General features: G+C 35.2%; 2 protein-coding genes across 2 annotated transcripts; both read right to left on the reverse strand.

The window, feature by feature from the left end:
* Nucleotides 1–476: 476 nt before the first annotated feature.
* On the reverse strand, nucleotides 477–18,459 carry LOC144970755 (tRNA (carboxymethyluridine(34)-5-O)-methyltransferase alkbh8-like). The gene is made up of 9 exons (XM_078910745.1): nucleotides 18,284–18,459; nucleotides 16,276–16,519; nucleotides 15,122–15,247; nucleotides 13,790–13,987; nucleotides 12,592–12,662; nucleotides 11,931–12,236; nucleotides 11,362–11,517; nucleotides 10,666–10,815; nucleotides 477–2,798 (listed from the first exon to the last, which is right to left on the reverse strand). Exons 1-9 carry the CDS (start codon nucleotides 18,425–18,427, stop codon nucleotides 2,181–2,183), a joined length of 2,013 nt encoding a protein of 670 aa, XP_078766871.1. The 5' UTR covers nucleotides 18,428–18,459; the 3' UTR covers nucleotides 477–2,180.
* On the reverse strand, nucleotides 3,185–9,251 carry LOC144970754 (uncharacterized). Its single transcript, XM_078910744.1, has 3 exons — nucleotides 8,561–9,251; nucleotides 8,023–8,171; nucleotides 3,185–7,276 (listed from the first exon to the last, which is right to left on the reverse strand). The coding sequence occupies exons 1-3, from the start codon at nucleotides 8,583–8,585 to the stop codon at nucleotides 4,313–4,315; spliced, it is 3,138 nt and encodes a 1,045-aa protein (XP_078766870.1). The 5' UTR covers nucleotides 8,586–9,251; the 3' UTR covers nucleotides 3,185–4,312.
* Nucleotides 18,460–19,556: the final 1,097 nt, after the last annotated feature.

The following is a 19,556-nucleotide window of genomic DNA, read 5'->3' on the forward strand; positions in this document are numbered from 1 at the left end:
ACCATCAAAGTGCTTTATCTGAGATCACCCAAAAGTCCCATGCAGATACATGCAGAGAATCCAACTGAGAGGAACACACTCAAGTGCTTACAAAACACTTAATCAGTACATAACAGTAACAGATGATTTAAAGGGGGGGGGGGGGGGAATGTCCAAAAACTATAACTTTACATTGACTGTTTACCTATCAATCAAGGACTCCAGCTAGGGTCAGGACAAACCAAGTAATCTCATTCCAAGTCAAAGGCAGAAAGCAACTTAGAAAAGTGTTATAAGGAGATAAGTATAAGACGCAACAATCAACAAGTATCCTCCATGCCCACTATAGATGTTTAAAAAGACACCCAGCAAGCTCTTATTTCAGAAAGAACTAAAGATATGAGGTTTTAGACCCAATAATCCATTCACTGTCCACTTAAAAATGTCATCATATTCACAAATATTACAATCTAAATAAATCAACGCAAAAGGCAAAATAAAAATGTAATATTAAACATTTAATCATGAATCATTGTCAAATAAAAGAAATCTGGTCTCTACCAATAAATAGGTATTGCAAAATGAGGTTAAGCAAAACAGTTGCAACAACCTTAACCACTAACTTTGATTGGTAAATGAAACATATGAATAAGTTCAAATTTGTTAAAACTATACAATACTAATTCAACCAATATTATTCGAGATACAAGCTCAGACATGTTCAATGAGAGAGGGAGGCGAATTGCAGATATCACTGACAATGTCAGAATAAAAGTGCGCCTACTTTTTAATCTGTTTCCCCCATCAAAATTCAAGCTCACACATTTTTTTATTCGTTATTTTTGTTGCAACACTTGTAACCCATCCCTTTTCAATTCATCTAACTTCCACCAGCCTTTCGTCAATGAATGTAAAACATCAAAAACGACATCTGAGGAAATTTGCAGTCACGACAAAGAAATGTTTGGTTCCTAGCACCAACTCAGAAAAGATTGCTATTGAGCCGAAGCACAAGGGCGAAACAAATGAAAACGCAAAAGTTTGCAGTCGAGCCATGAGTGTGTCAAAGAGGACCTAGCATGAACTCGTCTGGGAAAATATATCACAAGTGGGACAATTTTGGTGATGTTTTTAAAAATTTTAATTACATTCCTAAATAAATGAGCTTATTCAATTGAACATGTCAAAATCAGTATTGTTTCACCATTCAGAAAAGATTAATTCCAAGTTTATGGTGCTTCTTAATAATATTCTACAGTGTTATTTCTTGATATTTTAATTGTTGCACATTTGAATTTTTAAATAGTGCAACAATATATAAACGTCGCATTCATTGTAATGAAATATTAATCAAGCTTTTGTTATAAATCTAAATAAAAAAAAGTCCAATTTCCAAACGCAATTTTCTTAAAATGTACATTTTTGTCATATTTCCCCAAAGGCCTTTTTTCTTTTCTTTTTTTTTAACTTAGGTACTTTGAATTTGGCACACATTTTCTTCAATCCATTGGTCGCAATTTCAAATTTCAAATTTTATAAAATTCAACACTCTAGCAAAAGATTTCTATTCAGCTTTCTTTTTTAAAAGTGATGCATTTTGTTGTTTGCCTATATCAACAGTACAATCTCGATCAAAGTCTAAGGATTTTGAAGTATATTACATTTGAAGTATGCAAAAATATTTCTATGGCAGCCATATTTAGAAAATAAAAATTCTCAACAAATGTTCAATGATCTGAACATACTGATCACAAATATCAAATTGAAAACAGTAACAACTGATGAATAGGGAAAATCATTCTGAGGGTGCATCCCTCCCTTAAGCCTTGTTATTACAATTTTATCTCGTTCATATATCACAGATACCGTACACAAAAGTATGGGTATATTGGGTATCCTGTAATTAGGCTTTTTTTTTTATGAGAAAGGCCGATGCAGAAAGTTCCAAATGTTATTCACTCTTTAAATAAGAAATAAGAAATATCTGTAATTAGTGTCAAAATTTTCACAGCCTAAATTTTGTTTCATATGCAATCAGTTAATAATGAAAAATGCATTAAGTGCAAAATATTGAACATGATAGGCTTATTGAATATGATAGGCTTATGTCTGTGAACTCTATGAAAAGAAGGAGGGAAGAAGTACATTTGGATTATATTTGTATGAGTGAAAGACTTTCTGCAATAATATTTTCAACAAAATCACAATTTTTCCAATATAACACACCAGTTGCCCTGGTCATAATAACTTTTTTGAATAACGCACACATTTATTGACCGACACAATTCCTCAAGTTCTCCTTCCTTAAAGACATGGTAAAATCTATGGAATACAGAATTATCATCTGAAGATGACGACGATAATTGTTCATGAGTTGGTTTGTCTTTACCTTTCAACTGCCATGGAACCAGTAAATCTTGCTCCTGAAATTCTGTCCGATTCACATGAATTTTCAATGTCTTAGAGGCACTACTGCTGGAGCTGGGCTCTGAATGTGTTGCATTTGAAGGAATACGATTTGCAGAGTTATTCATTGTTGATGGCTGAATACTTTCAGACTTATCATCTAATGAAATGTCTAAACTTGAACAATTTTTACATACATTTTCTGTTTCTTTCACAAGATTACACACTTCACTGTCATTTCCTTTGGACAGATCTAAAAAGCTTTTAGCATCCATTTGTTTCTGTCGATTAGTCTTGATGTATTTAGATTCCACTTTATTTAGATGTTGCTCCATTGCCCAGACATAAATGAGGGCCTTTCCACCGGGTCTTAGAATCCGAACAACTTCATTTAAAGCTTTAACTCTCCGATCCTGAAATCAAAGCATTGCACAGATATGAGATAATGGCAGGTGCTTATAATATCTACAATATTTTGCACAAAAGATTGCTGTGCCAATTTATAGTGAAGAACGATAAAATAATATTAATAATAATAATAATCATAATAATAATAATAATAATATAGTAGGATCACACTTATAAGCATTTGTAATTTTTTTATGCTAAGTCCATGTTTAATGCTCATATTACAGAAAAATAACTTTTTCCTCTTAGTAACCATATGTATAATTAGGTAGGACAGGCGAAAATTTGAAATTCATGACAGGATACCAAAGCTCATAGATTCTTATTCCATCCTCATAACTAAGAGAATAAAAAAAAAATTATACAAATCGACTAAAAAACAAGCGAGTTATGAATTTTTGAAATTTTATTGGACTTAGACATTTCCGACCTTCCGCGCGCAGAGGCGAAAGTCGTATTTTCAAAGTCAATTATTTTTACGAATAATGCGTAAAAGCATGCTTGACACCCATTTCCTCTGTCTATACCATCCAAATATTGACAGGAAGAAGTTTTACAAGACAGATATAATAATGCAAAGAGTGACATGACTTTAAAAATGACAAAAATCACAAAATTCATTACAAAATGTTCAGAATACGGCCGCAAAGCCAAATTCAAGAGCTCATAACGCAATAATTTGCAATAACAGAAATTTGTTTTTACTTTGTAGCCACTCTATGGCACCTAGAGACTTATTCTAATTTTTTCTAGGCCATTTACACACAAAATGGATGAGTTATGGGCTGTTGAAAATCAAGCGAAGGCCAAAATTGACCTTTTTGAAAAAAATAATGCAAAACAGAGGAATATCGCAGTGCGAAACGACAAAAAAATTCATAAAAAATTAATCAATAAAGTTACATGGCCAAACCACATATCAAAAGAAAGATTATTTCCTCTACTTTCTAAATCAATAGTGACCCAGGGACTAACTTCACATCAGAAAATGTGATTATTGCTCAAAGAGAATGTACTTGTGAAGAATAGTTACAAATGGCCTCCCGATTTACAATGAAAGTTGGCACAAAAAAAATCATATAAAGTCAACAAATCGCCCTATAAAGTTCAACTATATACCAAATTAAAGCTTGAAGTATGTAGTTTTCAATCATTGTAGCCAACAGAGCATATACCCTTAATAGCCCAACATCATGGACAGAGTTTGAGACTACCGACTGTTAAATGACAACGAAATTCTCATCATGCCGATTGTTCTCCAGTATAAATGTAAAAGGGGGAAGCGTAAAAAATACACCAAATACATCACAATCATACATCAAAAAAAGGCTATTTCTTCTGTCTTTTTAACACATGGTGATCAAGGAAATACATGCACATATCAGAATGTGAATATGAACAAAATAAACAATGATAGAAAGAAACAGCATCAGTTTCAGTTAAAAATAAATCTTGATTCCGATCTGGTGTTTACACGATTAGAGTTGGACGTCATAGATATGGTATACCATTTTATATTTTAATTCACATTGAAATTATCTGAACTAGATATATGCTCTAGCAGTTTATCATAAAGGACCTGTTTGTTTCCTGCAAGAGTAATGCTTTCTCCTTTTACTAGAGCTCTAAACCTGATCTGATCTTTCAAACGTTCTGCTGCTTTGGGGCCATGAAATAAAATATCTAAGGCTTCTTTTGTAGTGGCTAAATGGACATCTGTAATTGCATCTATAGCAGCAAGTTTCCTTTTTTTAGCTTGAATTTCTTTCTCACCCTTCTTACATTTATTGTCTAATATTCTTTTCTTAACTTTTTCCTTAACCCTCCTCTTTTCATCTTTGTCCCGCTGTTTCCATTCTGGCCCATACCTTATACCCTTTTCAATTAGCTGTCTTGATGCACAAGAACTAAGAGTATCTAACCACCCGCTTGTCTTATTACGCTTCCACATACTTGTGGTTGACCTAAGGTACAAGGACGCATTTCTTCTCTTGTGCATGTCATAATCCAAGTCACCAAAAAGTCTCTCACCGGTCAAATTAGTCAAAGGGCATGAGGAAAGCACAGTTTTTACATCATCTTCAATTTCTCCTCCAAATATTCCCCCATCAAGAAAATCACACAACTGTCTAATCAATGCATCTCTACATTTGTCAATAATCATATGCAAAGCAGAGGAAAATTGCAATATATCATAATCATCAGATGCAAAAAACATTTTTACAACTTCAACATCTTTATCACTGGCTTGAAGGTTCAAGTCAGGGAAAACAGACACAGCATCAACCGGATTGAAAGATTCATTCCGCCAATGGCAAAGAGCGTCATCCATTAACTTTACATAGGCAGGAAAATCAAAATAAGTGTGGTGACTATTCATTAATAGCCAGTATGGCTCTGTAAAAAATACATGAAAAAATGAAATGGCAGCAACATTTGTTATAATATTATTGTCTTTGATGTCCGCAATAACAGATTGCAATTTTAGATTACTATGGGAAACATACTCGGAGAGAAAGGTGTCAATATCATCTTTATGTAACAACAAAGCAGTGGCATTTTGAAATAAATTATTGAAACGATTAGAACGATAACTGGTAAACTTTGAACGTATCTGCTTTGAAGAGCAGAAAGCAAGCCATTCCTGTCTAGATCCATTTTTTTCATCCCCTCTTGGTCCGAGACAATCAGCGGCAGTGCGGATAGCTCTCACAGCTGCAGTTTCTTTACATTTTTCAAAACTACCATAGACAGGATTGGAATCTCGCCCCAGCTTACCGCCATCCTCCTTTAGCACAGCTTCAACCGAATCAATGGCTTCGGCTGCAGCAGAAGATAATGCAAGTAAAAAGTGAGCGTTGCAAAAAATAAAATGTGTCGAACAGTCCTCACCTTCTAAAATGTTACATTTGTAAGCAGCCATCTTTTTATCAAAGGATTTCATGACAGATGCCCTGTCTGACATAAGTGCTTTCATTTTCCGCACAATTTCTTTAAACAATGAAAAATGGTCAACTGAAGTATCAAGGCAATAAATATCACACATATTATCAAACACATCAATACATTTTTCAAGCAATGTATCCGAGTCATCAGAGGCAATTTCGGAGAAACCTAAACTTAGCTGCTTTCCAGTCGATAGTTGAATATGTTGTTCTAAGAAATGTGCCTTCTGACGACTCGTAGCATCACATGCGAACATAAAATGGTCAGCTTTCTTAATCTCCTCAACAACCTGGTGTTGAGCTATAAAATTTGCTTCATTTGAAAAATTCAAAGAAGTCGACTTACAAGGCAAGTCTTCCATATTAATATTGGCATTAAATAAATTTTTGGCCACAGTGGCTACAACAGAGGAACAATTTGAAGCCGCAACATTACCCTCACCCTGAAGATCATAAAAAGTTTTACGAATGGAATCAGAATACCTATGGCTACTACCTGATTCACGCAATTTAACATCATCATCCTTTTCACATTCTAACATATCTGACAGTTCTAAGTTCATTTTGGAATGTTTGTCTAAAGCTACTTTATATTTACTTTTCAAAGATTGTTCAGTTTTAAGTTTTTTCTTTAAAGAAGATATACATTCAGACATAGAATTAATAGTTAAACTTTTACATTCTATTTCTGAAGACAGGGCTACATTTTCCTCAATTACCTGCTGAAGATGCTTCTTCTGCACATAATTTTTTGCATACAACTTTGTCTTTGAGACCTCTTCAACTTCTTTTTCAAGAATAACATTTTTTTTAATAACCTCCCCCAGTTTATCTTTCACTTTCAAGTCAAAAACATGTTCCCCCCTATCTTTTAATTGTTCTACTTCACTAGCAAGGTCATTATTTATACTTTTCTGAATTTGCAATTCATAAGAAATTTCAGAGTTTTTACAATTTAACATTTGAATTTTTGAATCCTGTACATTAGTAATATCAAGTAAAGAAGTGCACATAATACATTTAAATGGCTTTTGTATGGTAGCAATCACACCATCATTGAGAAAAGGGGCTTTTAAAAATTCCTCAAACTCTTTTAAACGAGCATCGGATTTATTTTTACTTTTATTTAAAGTCTGATAGGTTTTATGACATTTGTCAACTTTCCTCTTCATCTGAGTCTTACTCAAAGGACGAGAAGACAAACTTAAATTTTGGATCCACTTATGGACGAAAGACTGATCTTGCCGCTCATGGGCTCTAAGCTTTTCCAAATCTATTATGACTTCATTTCTCACATCAGCACTTGGAGGAACATCATACGGGACAGCTTCCTGTAGGTGGTATCGTTTCAAGCCAAGCGCTGACAGTGAGTCTGCAACATCATGGAAGCAGTATGGCTCAGCCAGAAAGGTTATAAGATGGTCTGGTGTGGCTTGAAGAGACTTACACACACTGATGATAGATTGTATCCTGTGATAAATCCGGGTTTCCGTCACGATCTGCATGTGTGGTACAAGTCTCTCCATCCATTCTTTCAGCTGTAAATACAAAACGTAACAAAGAAATTGTGTTACCATCAACATGACCAAACAATCAATTCAAAACAGCAGTAGACATTGATGCGGCTATGGCTGTGGCTTTAGTCATCATGGGAATTCTTAACACCAAGGCTACGTAATAAAGCAGCACTTGCCTTAAAACTAAGCGTTATCCTGAAAATACAGGAATATAACGACATAAGTCATCAGTCCCCGGCGATGTCGTTATGTTACACTGTATTATATGGTTCTCGCCTTTGAGAAGGTTCCGGGGTCGAATACCGGCCAGTGCATGACTGGTCATATGTTACTGTGGAATTATTTTCTCAACATTTCCACCCTCCAGGTCTCACTGGTAGGTGAGATTGAGACCTAGTCCTATTGGAGATGGACGATCAAACTTGGAAGTCTCATGTGCAAGTTGCAAGCGCAAAAGAAATCTTGGTAGTTGAAAATCGAAAAGAGCAAGCCGTTAACAGCTGCTGTCCGAGCAAAATTCAATTCATACCATACAGACTCAGTGGCATATTGACAGTAGAATGATTCCCCGCTAACTAAGCCTCTAGACCATGAGAAAAAAACCTGATCATGCCCGATACCCGCAAGGTACAAAGGGTAAAAACAAAATTGAAATGAAATGAGAGAAAGAGTTGTACAGAAAAAGAAAGTGTGTACCCCAAAGCAGTCAGAGTGAAGACGAGATTAAAAATTCAAAACATAAATAAAAAGTGCAAAAAATAAATTACTTGTCTAAAAGATGTGCTGCTCTCTACCTTCAAGAAGTACAGCTGCAGGAGAAGTCGGTTCGTTACTTCAGAAATTTGAGGCCTGTCGCAAGGTCGTCCCCTCCCAATCCGCAAGAAGATTTTGCGCAGCAGTTTGAAGACATCATCATCTTGAAAAAGAAAGAAGAAGAAAATGTAAAACAAGCTTTCAAATCATCTACCTAACCCTCATGATGGCTCTGTTAAACGACTGACAAGCATCGTGGCGACACAAGTTCTAATTACTTATACGGCAGTACAGAGTTGTTATGCCATTCATCGCTTGCCCGTTTCATGTTATTACAACCTGGATAAGCTCCAGCTCTATGGGCCCTTAGGCTCTTACTCTTTAAGGACTTGGCATGGCATGAATAATAAGTTCATGAACATAAATGTTCCCTCCATTAGAACCCCAATTCAGTTAGTAGACTCTTAGTACTCTTACCTTTTTTCATTCCACCCTTCCGAATCAAAACAATAAGAAATCAATTCAACCAGTGTAGAAAATGTATCAACTTACCTATTACATCCTTCAATGATGCCATAGTCCAAATCGTCGGAATCAGGAGCCATAGTCCAGAGTTGCAACTGTAAACTTCATAAATGTGTGGCCTGTCACTGTCTCATCCCTGCCTTTTGGCTATGCATACTTCGGAATGGCAGAATGGCAGAGTTGTCATCTGGAACAAATAAATACTTATGTAAAATATGCTTCCAAAACACTAAAGCACAGACAAAATACCTAGCCTAAATAATTATCATGTAGCAGTCAAATTTTACATTTTAGAAAAAGACTTAATTCTGTCAGATCACTGACACTGTCAGTGACAGTTACTAGAGTCTGACTATAGGCCATTGATACACATTGACACTGAAATGTAATAATAAGAATACATTATCTAATCGAAAGACCAAAACACACTTCCACATAGACTAGTCTGATTAATTAAATTAATTCCACCGTCACACTCTCAACTCTCGTTAGTTGGGCTGGGGCTCGTCTTCTCAATTTAAAACTACATAAAATACAGTAACGAAGTAAGGCTGCTTGAGTAGTTCAGTAGCTCCTCTAATCTGAATACTGATGTAGACAAGCAAACAAATGCTACATCACATTAAGGCCAAAAATACACAACAGAATGTATCATTCACGCCACAAGCGTAAAACGAGAATGTTGTATCCAGCGTAAACAGACGCCATTTTGCTTCGGATCGGCTGTTGAAGCTGTTCCTTCCATTGGAACACCCCCCTTCGGTTCGATTCCCTACCGAATTTTTTAAACCCTTCTAAATAAAACAAGGTGATATGAAATTATTTCATTTAGTTGAGAAAAGGTAAAAACTTACCAATTAGCAATCTTCAAAGACTCCATAGCGATCCAGTTAGTGAAAAGAGGAGTCATTGGAAAGGTGGTTCGCCAGCCAGCCGTACATCGGCTACCATCAAATAGAGGCAGAGAGGGAAATCCGGTCGACGATTATACACTTTATTTTTCGCACATCGCAGGGCGGTGAACAGGATTTCCTAGTTAATTGCTATTTTTCCACATTCTAGAGGAAATGTGTTTCACAATGATATGTGAACTATCATGGAAACATCATCCAGTCCAAAGAAAAAAGGAAAAAACGGCTTTCCCGCGACGAATCCGTCAACCTCACAAGGAGGCTTCGCAAAGGATCATGGGAAATCACCTATCAAAAGAAAGCAGAGTTCTCGCCCTTTCCAATGATGTCTTTGTTGTTGCTATAGGTCTTATCACGGATCTGCGATTCGAGTTCGTTCTCAGTCACTTTTCGGGGTTCGTGCACTGCGTTCTGCGATCGGCTCCGTCATTGTGTCACAATTAGGACAAATCATACTCCTTACAAACATAATTCTTAACAAATTATTCTAATAATGTTTACACCATTTAAAAGCACAAAGTCTGAATTTTCGATACATGTGCATCTGTATCGAAACAAATAAGCATAAGCCGAGATAGACCCATTTAAAAAATCCCGTTTAGCCGAGTTCGAGGTAAGCTCACGGCATTTCCACCTCTGAGAAGGCTTCGCCTGAACAACCTAGTATAATATTATAATATATATAAAATATAATAATAATTCCAACCTTGGAACTGTCACTGGTCTATTAAAAACTCATTTTTTAGCCTTTCTTCCTTTTTAATTCCAATCTTTTAAGGGTAAACAAACCATTTCTATTCTGCCACATTATGTGACATCCTTTCACCATGGGTTTAGGATGAGAAGTAAAGAAGCTTTTGATTGGATGCACCTTTTTATGTCATCCCCTATTCATGTGAACTGGTTCCGACTCGTTTTTGATCATGAAGTTGAAGATCAATTCTGATGGTTTTAATTGCTTGTTAAAAATCTGAGGTTGTTGGTGCAGAGTGTCTTCATATCTCACACTGCAAACACTCTTTACACCTCTGTAAACAAACTGTGTTCATCAAAATGACTTATCACTTAAGATTGTATTGACCCACATGCATTGTTCATTTCATCATTTAGGTGTCAATTGAGTCAGAGTTTTCATTTACATCATTTTTAGTGAACCTGGAGCCTTATAGAGTTAGATCTGTCCTCTTTAAATAAGACCATAAACATACAATTTGATTTTACCTTGGTAGCCATGTGATGAATGACAGCAATGCAAAGGACTACATCAAAGGCACTGGACCGAAATGGAAGGTCACAGACATCAGCTACACAAGTCTGGAAACCTCTACTTCGACAAATGGATAGAAGGTTGGTGCTGTAGTCACATCCAATCTGGAAAATAATATCAAACCATTTAAATGAGATGATATATTATTTTTGACAAGATCTAAAAAATCTGAAAAAGAAAGCTTGATTGCAATGAAGGCTGTACATTATCCCTGGTTCTTAAATTCTTTTTGAGAATGGGGAGGGGGTCGTTAGTGTAATATGGAGGGGGAAAATATCAAATTAAGAATGACGTTTGAAATTATTCTGTTCATAAATGTAAATACATCTTTGCAATGTAATCTAGTGGACACCACACATGCGCAGAATATTGTGTTCAAAGAAGAGGTACTTTTTATATACCTAAGCTGTAAACAAATACCAGGCAGTGATGGCTCTTATTAAGCACTACCTTGTAATAATGCTGGTACCAAAAAAAAAGGAGTTTTTTGAACTAATACCCTATGAAATGAAAAAGTAATTTTATAAGACCAGATTGGGAAAACAGTGGATCACTGTCGAAAAACTGTGAAAATGCTCCATATTAAAAAGATATATAATTATTAAATTTTCATTTTTATTACTCTTACTATTAAAAGAATTATTACCTACCTCAAACATTGTTCCATTGACCCCTAAGCATTTCCCATTGCCACAGCCTACATCAGCCATCAAGGCATGGGACGGTTGGTCTTTCAAAAACTCTACCACTTTGGGCCAAGGCTTGTAGCGTGTTCCACTGAAATGGTCTGCAATGTCTTCGTACACCTGGAATGAGGTTTAGGGTTTCGTATAATTTAAATGATAAAAAGTATTGTCAATACCTACTGATAGATACCAAATGAGGAGATTTATCAATACTCGTTTGATGACGGTTTAAGAAATGCATTTTGCATGAGCAACCATACAATCAAAACTACTTGGGGGGGAATGATTTTTTTTTCATAACTATGTCAAGATAACACTAACCAACGATATTCAAAGTATTGGTGATAGTAAATAATGATATAACCAGAGGAGAATCCTTAAGTGAAAATGACAACAAAATTGACATCATTTAAGATAAAAAGGATCTAAGGATCTCTTGAAATTGAAGTGAGAGGGGGGGGGGGGGGGGGGGGGGTAATGGTGAAAAAAAAAAAAAAACAGGAAATAAAAAAATTAAAAAACAAAAGAACAACCTTATGCACATGTTCTTTCTCCAATTCTCTTGCTTCATTTTCTGTTTGAGGTATAGTCCAGGAGTTTGAGTTAGACTTCTTTCTGTCACGATCAAAAATCACCTTACGGAATGTGAAAGAGGTGCGGACTTCCCTAGGGTGCAGTGTTAACCCATTACCATTGGAAGCTGGAACAATGTCAGACTTTCTAGGCGTGATACCATGTGACCAAACATATCTTGATTCACCCGTCATTACCATCAGGCTCCGTTGTGGAAGAGTCACTCTAGTGTGACAACCATCAGGATGTCGAAATTCCATGACAACCTGACCCAGAGAGTATTTATATAGTATGAATTTTAAATAGACAAGTCAAGCTTTCGTCAACAAATTAATGTAGCATAGTTTAACAATTGGTTGCCAATCTGTAAGAAATATCAGGAAAGATAGTAAATGTTTTATGTTTCTGTCTCCCGAGAGCAAAATCATAAAATGACATTTTGCTACGTTTGACAAACAAAACAAAAAAAAAATGATTGCCATGACGAAGAAATTAAAATTTAATACTTTACATGTCAATCATATACAAGATTGAAAGGTTATGATTATTAGGAGAAAGACACTTGTCTCATTTCATTTTATTCCACTGAGGATCATACTACTCAACGAGCACTGCACAGACCTGTGATCCTAAACTAAGGGACATGATACCATCTTCAAATGCGTCCACTGTGTCAACATGAGATGGAATACCTGAAAACAACAATTGCGACAGTAATTACATCACATAACTATAAGAAAGAAAATATATAGTAGGTTTTAAAATAAATAACTCCATCTGGTATTGTGTGATCCACCGCATCAAATTGGTATTATGAATTATGTCTGGGTGAATAAAAACTGAAAAATTTAAAGAATATGAAAAACAAAATAGTCCTTCAGAGCCATCAGGCCCATGGATCTGGAGATTATCCCAATTTCTATAGTTGAAACAGACAATACCAACTGCTTGCTACCATTGAAAAGGACGCTAGTCTATCGCAAAGTACTTTCTAAAGTCTAATAGCCCAGGCTACCCAATAACTGCTGGGTGGACAGGAAAATTCTCGACGGCACCCAGGATCGATCTCAGTCCCTTTGCTTGTGAAGCGAATGCTCTTCAACTGAGCTATCGAAACTCATAAAAGAATATAAAACTCTGGCTAAATTTAGGTCTTATTAATGATAAAGATAATGATAATTTCATTGCCTGGTTCACTCTGAAAGCAAAACCAGATTGGGGAGATGTGACAAATATCAGGATCAAACAGAGGCCAAAACTGAATTTAAACTTCATTAGATTTGAAAGCTTAACAAGAACAAAACCATTTAAATAAGATTTAATAAGTAAGACCTAGTAATTCAGTTGTCAGCAATTTGTTCACACCTAATGTTGACTGTAGTAAAATTATTGAATTATTTTTAAAATAACAATAAATAAATAAAGAGAACAAATTATGTTCACCTTTGCAAAAAGAGAGCATATCTGCCATTGACAAGAATTTTTTTTGTTTTAATAACATTATTTTTTTTCCAAAGAGTTATGAACCTTTAAAATAAAAATTTGAATCAACCTATAATTAACATCCAGTTTTTGATGTTTTAATATCAAATGCCATAGTATAAAATCTTATCATTGAAAACTGCTCTAGAATAATACTATTCAGTCAAATTCGGAAGCATTAAAAAAAACCCTCCTGGAAACTTTTTCTCTCATATGATTTTCAAAATTCAAATCTGGAGGACAATAGACCTATTTTAGACCTTAGCAGGCATGTGAATGTCAGAGGCAAAAACATAGAAATAGGACAGCAAGAAGTGGAAAGAAAAATCATACTAACCTTGGCCTGGTTGATACTGATTAATAGTCAGTTGGTCCGGATGGTGGCTGATCAGTCTGTCATCAACAGCTTTTTGAATGATAGGTAAACAAGGATCTGGAATACCTCCTGGCAAAGGATCCGTAACATCCACATCGTTTGTACCGTATTTAAACTCAAAGCCATAATGTTTCACTCGCCGATGTTTCAAGGAGGATCCTAGTAATAGAGCACAGAATTACTTCCTGTCCTCATCAATAGCTAGATAATTTCTACAACACAAATGGAAATCCAAAAAATTAAATCTCAAAATGTTTCCATATAAATTTTCATTGCAGTGTCTTTTTTTTTTTCATATAGACATCGAACCATTTCAAATTATAAAAACTAACACTCTTAAGACCACTGGTGAGAACTTGAATATCATTATTGCAATAATTAAAATAAATAAAAAATATATCATAAGATGCAGAGAATGGGATCTCGGGAGAAAAAAAAATTTTCTATTTCTTTTGATGGGGATCTAATTAACGAGTTCTTTTAGGCACATTTTATTTATCTTGAAACTTTGGTGATAACTATACTGGAGATTTGTGACCCATCAACTCAAAACCCTATTATGTCAGGACAATTCAGATGCTGAAAATTGCATTAACCATCCAATATATGCAACTTGAGTAAAGTTTTATTGGAAAGAATAAATATAGTTTCTTAAAATGTGGTAACAATGACAGCCACAATCAACAGCTTTCTCTGCCCTTGATTTCAAATACTCAGAATTGAGTTGACTTTGAGTAACATTCAGATTCAGACAAAACTTAAATATTTCTGATCATTTTAACACTAAATTAATTTTACTGCATCTGGCACACAAGGACATAATACCATTTTGAGACAATTTGTCGCATTTGTTATTTTTTAGCTAATAATTCAAGTGTGCAGAGTAGTGTTCATGGACAGAATACCAATCTGATAGATCCATATCCAGATATACTGGTATGTATTTTAAAAAAGGGCAATTTGCAATTGCAACAATTTTCTTCTCAAAACTTGATTTTAAAATCTGAATTAAAGGAAGGAAGATCCTGATTTTGAAAAAAAAATAAATAAATAAAAATAAAAACCTCCATAGCAATAGTTACTTTATCAAAGCAAGTACAAAGCCTACAATGATATGTCAAATTGCAATTCAAATACTAATGAAAAGATGAAAATGGAAATGCTTTGGATGGGTAGAAAACAGACAGTGTCTGTATCCGAAGCTTTTCCATGTTCACCTTTTCATTAGTATTTTATTATCCCAAGTTTCAGGCACCCCCCACCGCTCTCTACACTGCAATTCAAGACACTCACCAGTCTCTGATATGTCTGGATCATTCATAAGAGACAGTAATCTAACTTCTGTCTCCTTGTCAATAAAGTTTTCCACGACATGCAGCCCATTTGGCTTATCAATCATAGGCATTGCATACTCTGGGGCTGGGCAAGAGAATAAAGAATATATAATTATAATATATAGCACAATTAAATGTAAGTCCTGTCTCTAAAACAATTATACTGCTGAAGTTATCTGTTGCTATTATCTGAATACTTTACATATAAATACAAAGATTTTTTCACCTTTGTTTGGTTAATATTTTGTGTGTGTAGTATGTGTGGTCTAGTGGTATCACACTCGATTTCAGATCGGAAGCTCATGGGTTCAAGCCTCGGAAAAGACTCTTTACTCACATTCTCTCATCGTAATCAAGTGTAAAATGACTACCTGGTCGTTAAGAGCGTTGTCTTTGTCTGAAAAATTGTAATATCGCCTAACAGGTGTCGTGTCTTGTTCTATACCTTAAGTGTTGCTGTTGGTCAGGGATCCTTTGTAAAGCACTTTGAGCATGTTTAGTGGATTTTGCACTATATAAAAGCTCAAGTTGTTGTTGTTGTTGTACGTGTCTGTGCATCATAGTGTATTCAGTGCAGTTTGGTTCTAAAAAAAATGAGTCGCATAGCAAAGCAAAATAAATGAATAAAACAATAAATTAATAAAACTGGGCAGAAAATGACATTCAGGGAATGTTTTAGTGTAGGCCCATTTAATGTTGGCCTCGGTTTCTGGAGCATTACAATGTGAAAGTAGCAATTGCTACCTTTAGGATATGACACTAGTCTATCGCATAGAACTTTCCAACATATCTACCAAATCATTGCTGAGTGGACTGGGAGGTCAGAAAATATTTCGGCCACACCCAATATTGATAGCAGTCCTAAGGCTTGTGAGGCTAAAGGATCTCCTATAAAAAATAAACTTTTAGTTTCTTATCCATTATTTATTGATAGTTTCAATTTTTTTTAAAACTTTAATAGCTTATAAAATCATATCCATTATCTGTAAGACAAAACAAAAAAGAAAAGAAAGGATATACCTGGAGGATTACATGGAAAAGATCTACTTAACTCTAATTTCAACATAATGAGACTCAACTTTTGTAAAAAAAAAATAAATAAATAAAATTTACCCTTTTCAACAAACAAAAAATAAAGTATCACATCTTGAGAAGGATCCTTCCCATTTTTAAGAAGGTGTCCATTGAGATTTTCAAATACAGCCACTGACACAGATTCTTTCACAAAGTATACAAAACAAAAAGGTTTCCTTGGTAACATGACTATGTTTTCCACTTCTCCAAATGGGATGAAAAGAGAAAGTAACTCCTCCTGACAAACATCATTTCCAAGACCACCGTTCTGCACACAAAGGATCTGATGATGAAATTTAAAAGATAAATAAAAAAGAAAGGAAAGGGTTAACAAGTTTTAGACTTCAATAGATCTAGATAAATTACTAGGATTTGAAAATATGTAATGAAAAAATTATAAATATATATCCCACAGTCTATGCACTGAATCCAACACAAAAATAAATTCCCCTTATTCATCCCACAGGGGAAAATTGTCTCTTTGGTCTCTTTTAATGGAAGACTGAAATAACCCAGGCATCAGCCGCAAATTGAGCTAGGGCAAGGCCACACAGCACAGCGGGTATTTGAACTTGGTACTGTTTGGGTACAAGCAAAGACCGGACTGCTGAGCATCATTGAGCCATGAATATGATAAGATCACAGATAAATAGGGAAAGAAAAAGAAAGAAAAATCACATAAAAGCATACATCATTCTTTTCTATGATTTTGTCTTTCTCGCCAAATAAAGCGGGTTTTTAGACTACTGTTGATATTTTCTCTGTCTCTACCTTGTTATTTTCACTCGCATCAATTTTTGTAGGTAATGAATTAGTAATTATTTAAATAATTGCATTTTTTTTTTTAAATGCCATGGGAGAATATTATTCAGTATTAATAATTTGTTGATTGCACATACGCATTGGAATTTGAGCCTGAGTATTCGCAGACAACAGTATAACAGGTCACAATATCACAAAAACGAAAAGTAAAAGATTGAATAAATCAGAATAAAGCTACTTACGTGTTCCTTAAAACTTAAAACCTTTTTTTTTTTTCAATTGAAAATATTTGTCACAATTTAAATCTAATTTTTTTAAATTATTATAAATTGCACAGATTCTTCTAAAGACAGTCACACACACGGTTGCTAGCTTTAAAACTCCAGTGGAAAAAAAAAAAACGAGGGAAAAACACATAAAAATCACAATACTATCAGACCTGCCGACCTTCCCAGAACGAAAAGTGTATTCTTGATCCTAAAAAGTGTATTTTTTCGCAAAAAAAAGTGTATTTCGTCCGCATGTGTGGAAAATAAAAGTGCGCAAAATACAAAAATTTATATAAAAGCTAACATCAAACCCAAATAAAAATAAACTCCGATCTTCATCATTCAAACATTCGTTTGCAGCAATCACTAGTAATTACAAAATTATCAGGTAACTACGAGAAACTAAAACTTAATGACCATTTTAAATCAGGATAAGGCTAAGAAATTGCAATATCAAAGGATATTGCTTTTGAAACACTAAAAGAAATGACCAAAAGACCCCAAATATTTAATGTTGGTTAATTGTATGTTTTTATTTTTATAGATCTTTTATTAACTTCTTATTTCTATGTTGCATTTGGAAACAATCTATATTCTGGAATAAGGATAATTGTTTAAAAGAGCGGCGTCTCAAATATGTGTCTGGGATTAACGAAATTTGTCTGGGGATAATGACAGCCGGGGCCGGAGAGCTATAGTCTATAGTCATAGGTCATAGTCATATTTAGTATTAATATTACAAGTATAGGAGTAGGAGGCTCTCTATCTCTCTCCCTCTCTCTCTCTCTCTCTCACACACACACACACTCTCTCTCTCTCTCACACACACACACACACACACACTCTCTCTCTCTCTCTCTCTCTCTCTACTGATGGCCATTCAATTTCAATAATACTATGAGAATTAGTAAGTATGAGTATGGGTATGATGATGAGTGGTGCAACTGCAACAACAGTGAAAAAGTGCAATACTCAAATCGAATTATCCAACTATTAATATTTTTCTACCATCTCACCCTTGTAGATGATGAAGTGAACTGGATGGATTCTTTTGATGATAACTTTCTGGAGAGTTTGGCTAATTTCTTCGAGAGCTTTGAGTCACAGTGTGTCTTCACCTCCCCACGTTCAGAGGAGTTGGTGGAGTAGGAGGCTGCCATTTTATTTACTTTCTGAAGCAAGATTGCCAGATTGATTAGTATTTCTATTTTGTATGCCGGGTGCTGTGTAAAAAATGCCAAATTATAAATTGCCACTATAGACGTCACTGGGGCTGCCCGAAGCCTGGGATCGTGAAAATATATTCAGAAAAGTGAGTGGAGCAGGCACTTATGTTGGTAACAACAAGATATGAAGTGAGTAGAAAAGTGCCAGAAGACAATAGAGAATAAAAATTTTTTTTCGCGGCGGTGGTGGGGTTTGAACCTGCGACCTTATTGGTACGACAACTCCGCCTGGCAGGTGAGAGCGTGGCTCTACCGTGTGAGCTATCCACGAACACAAAAATATTCGTTTCAAACCCAAAGTCATTTCTAGATCCCTCTCTCACCCACTTCTTGAGATCGCCGATTCGTTCACCACCATCGCGAAGTAATTTTGACCAGCAGTTAAGCTTAATAGCCAATATTCTCATCACAAACATATAACATAGAAACGATTGAGACATGGAGTATGCTCCGGTGTATGGGGTGAATTTTTAATTCAGAAAAGTGAGTGGAGCAGGCACTTATGTTGGTAACAACAAGATATGAAGTGAGTAGAAAAGTGCCAGAAGACAATAGAGAATAAAAATTTTTTTTCGCGGCGGTGGTGGGGTTTGAACCTGCGACCTTATTGGTACGACAACTCCGCCTGGCAGGTGAGAGCGTGGCTCTACCGTGTGAGCTATCCACGAACACAAAAATATTCGTTTCAAACCCAAAGTCATTTCTAGATCCCTCTCTCACCCACTTCTTGAGATCGCCGATTCGTTCACCACCATCGCGAAGTAATTTTGACCAGCAGTTAAGCTTAATAGCCAATATTCTCATCACAAACATATAACATAGAAACGATTGAGACATGGAGTATGCTCCGGTGTATGGCGTGAATTTTTAATTCAGAAAAGTGAGTGGAGCAGGCACTTATGTTGGTAACAACAAGATATGAAGTGAGTAGAAAAGTGCCAGAAGACAATAGAGAATAAAAAATTTTTATTCTCTATTGTCTTCTGGCACTTTTCTACTCACTTCATATCTTGTTGTTACCAACATAAGTGCCTGCTCCACTCACTTTTCTGAATTAAAAATT

This window comes from Berghia stephanieae, chromosome 4 (genome assembly GCF_034508935.2).
Source record: "Berghia stephanieae isolate SIO BIC M18660-M18661 chromosome 4, UCSD_Bste_1.3, whole genome shotgun sequence".
NCBI classification, from domain to species: Eukaryota; Metazoa; Mollusca; class Gastropoda; order Nudibranchia; family Aeolidiidae; genus Berghia; species Berghia stephanieae.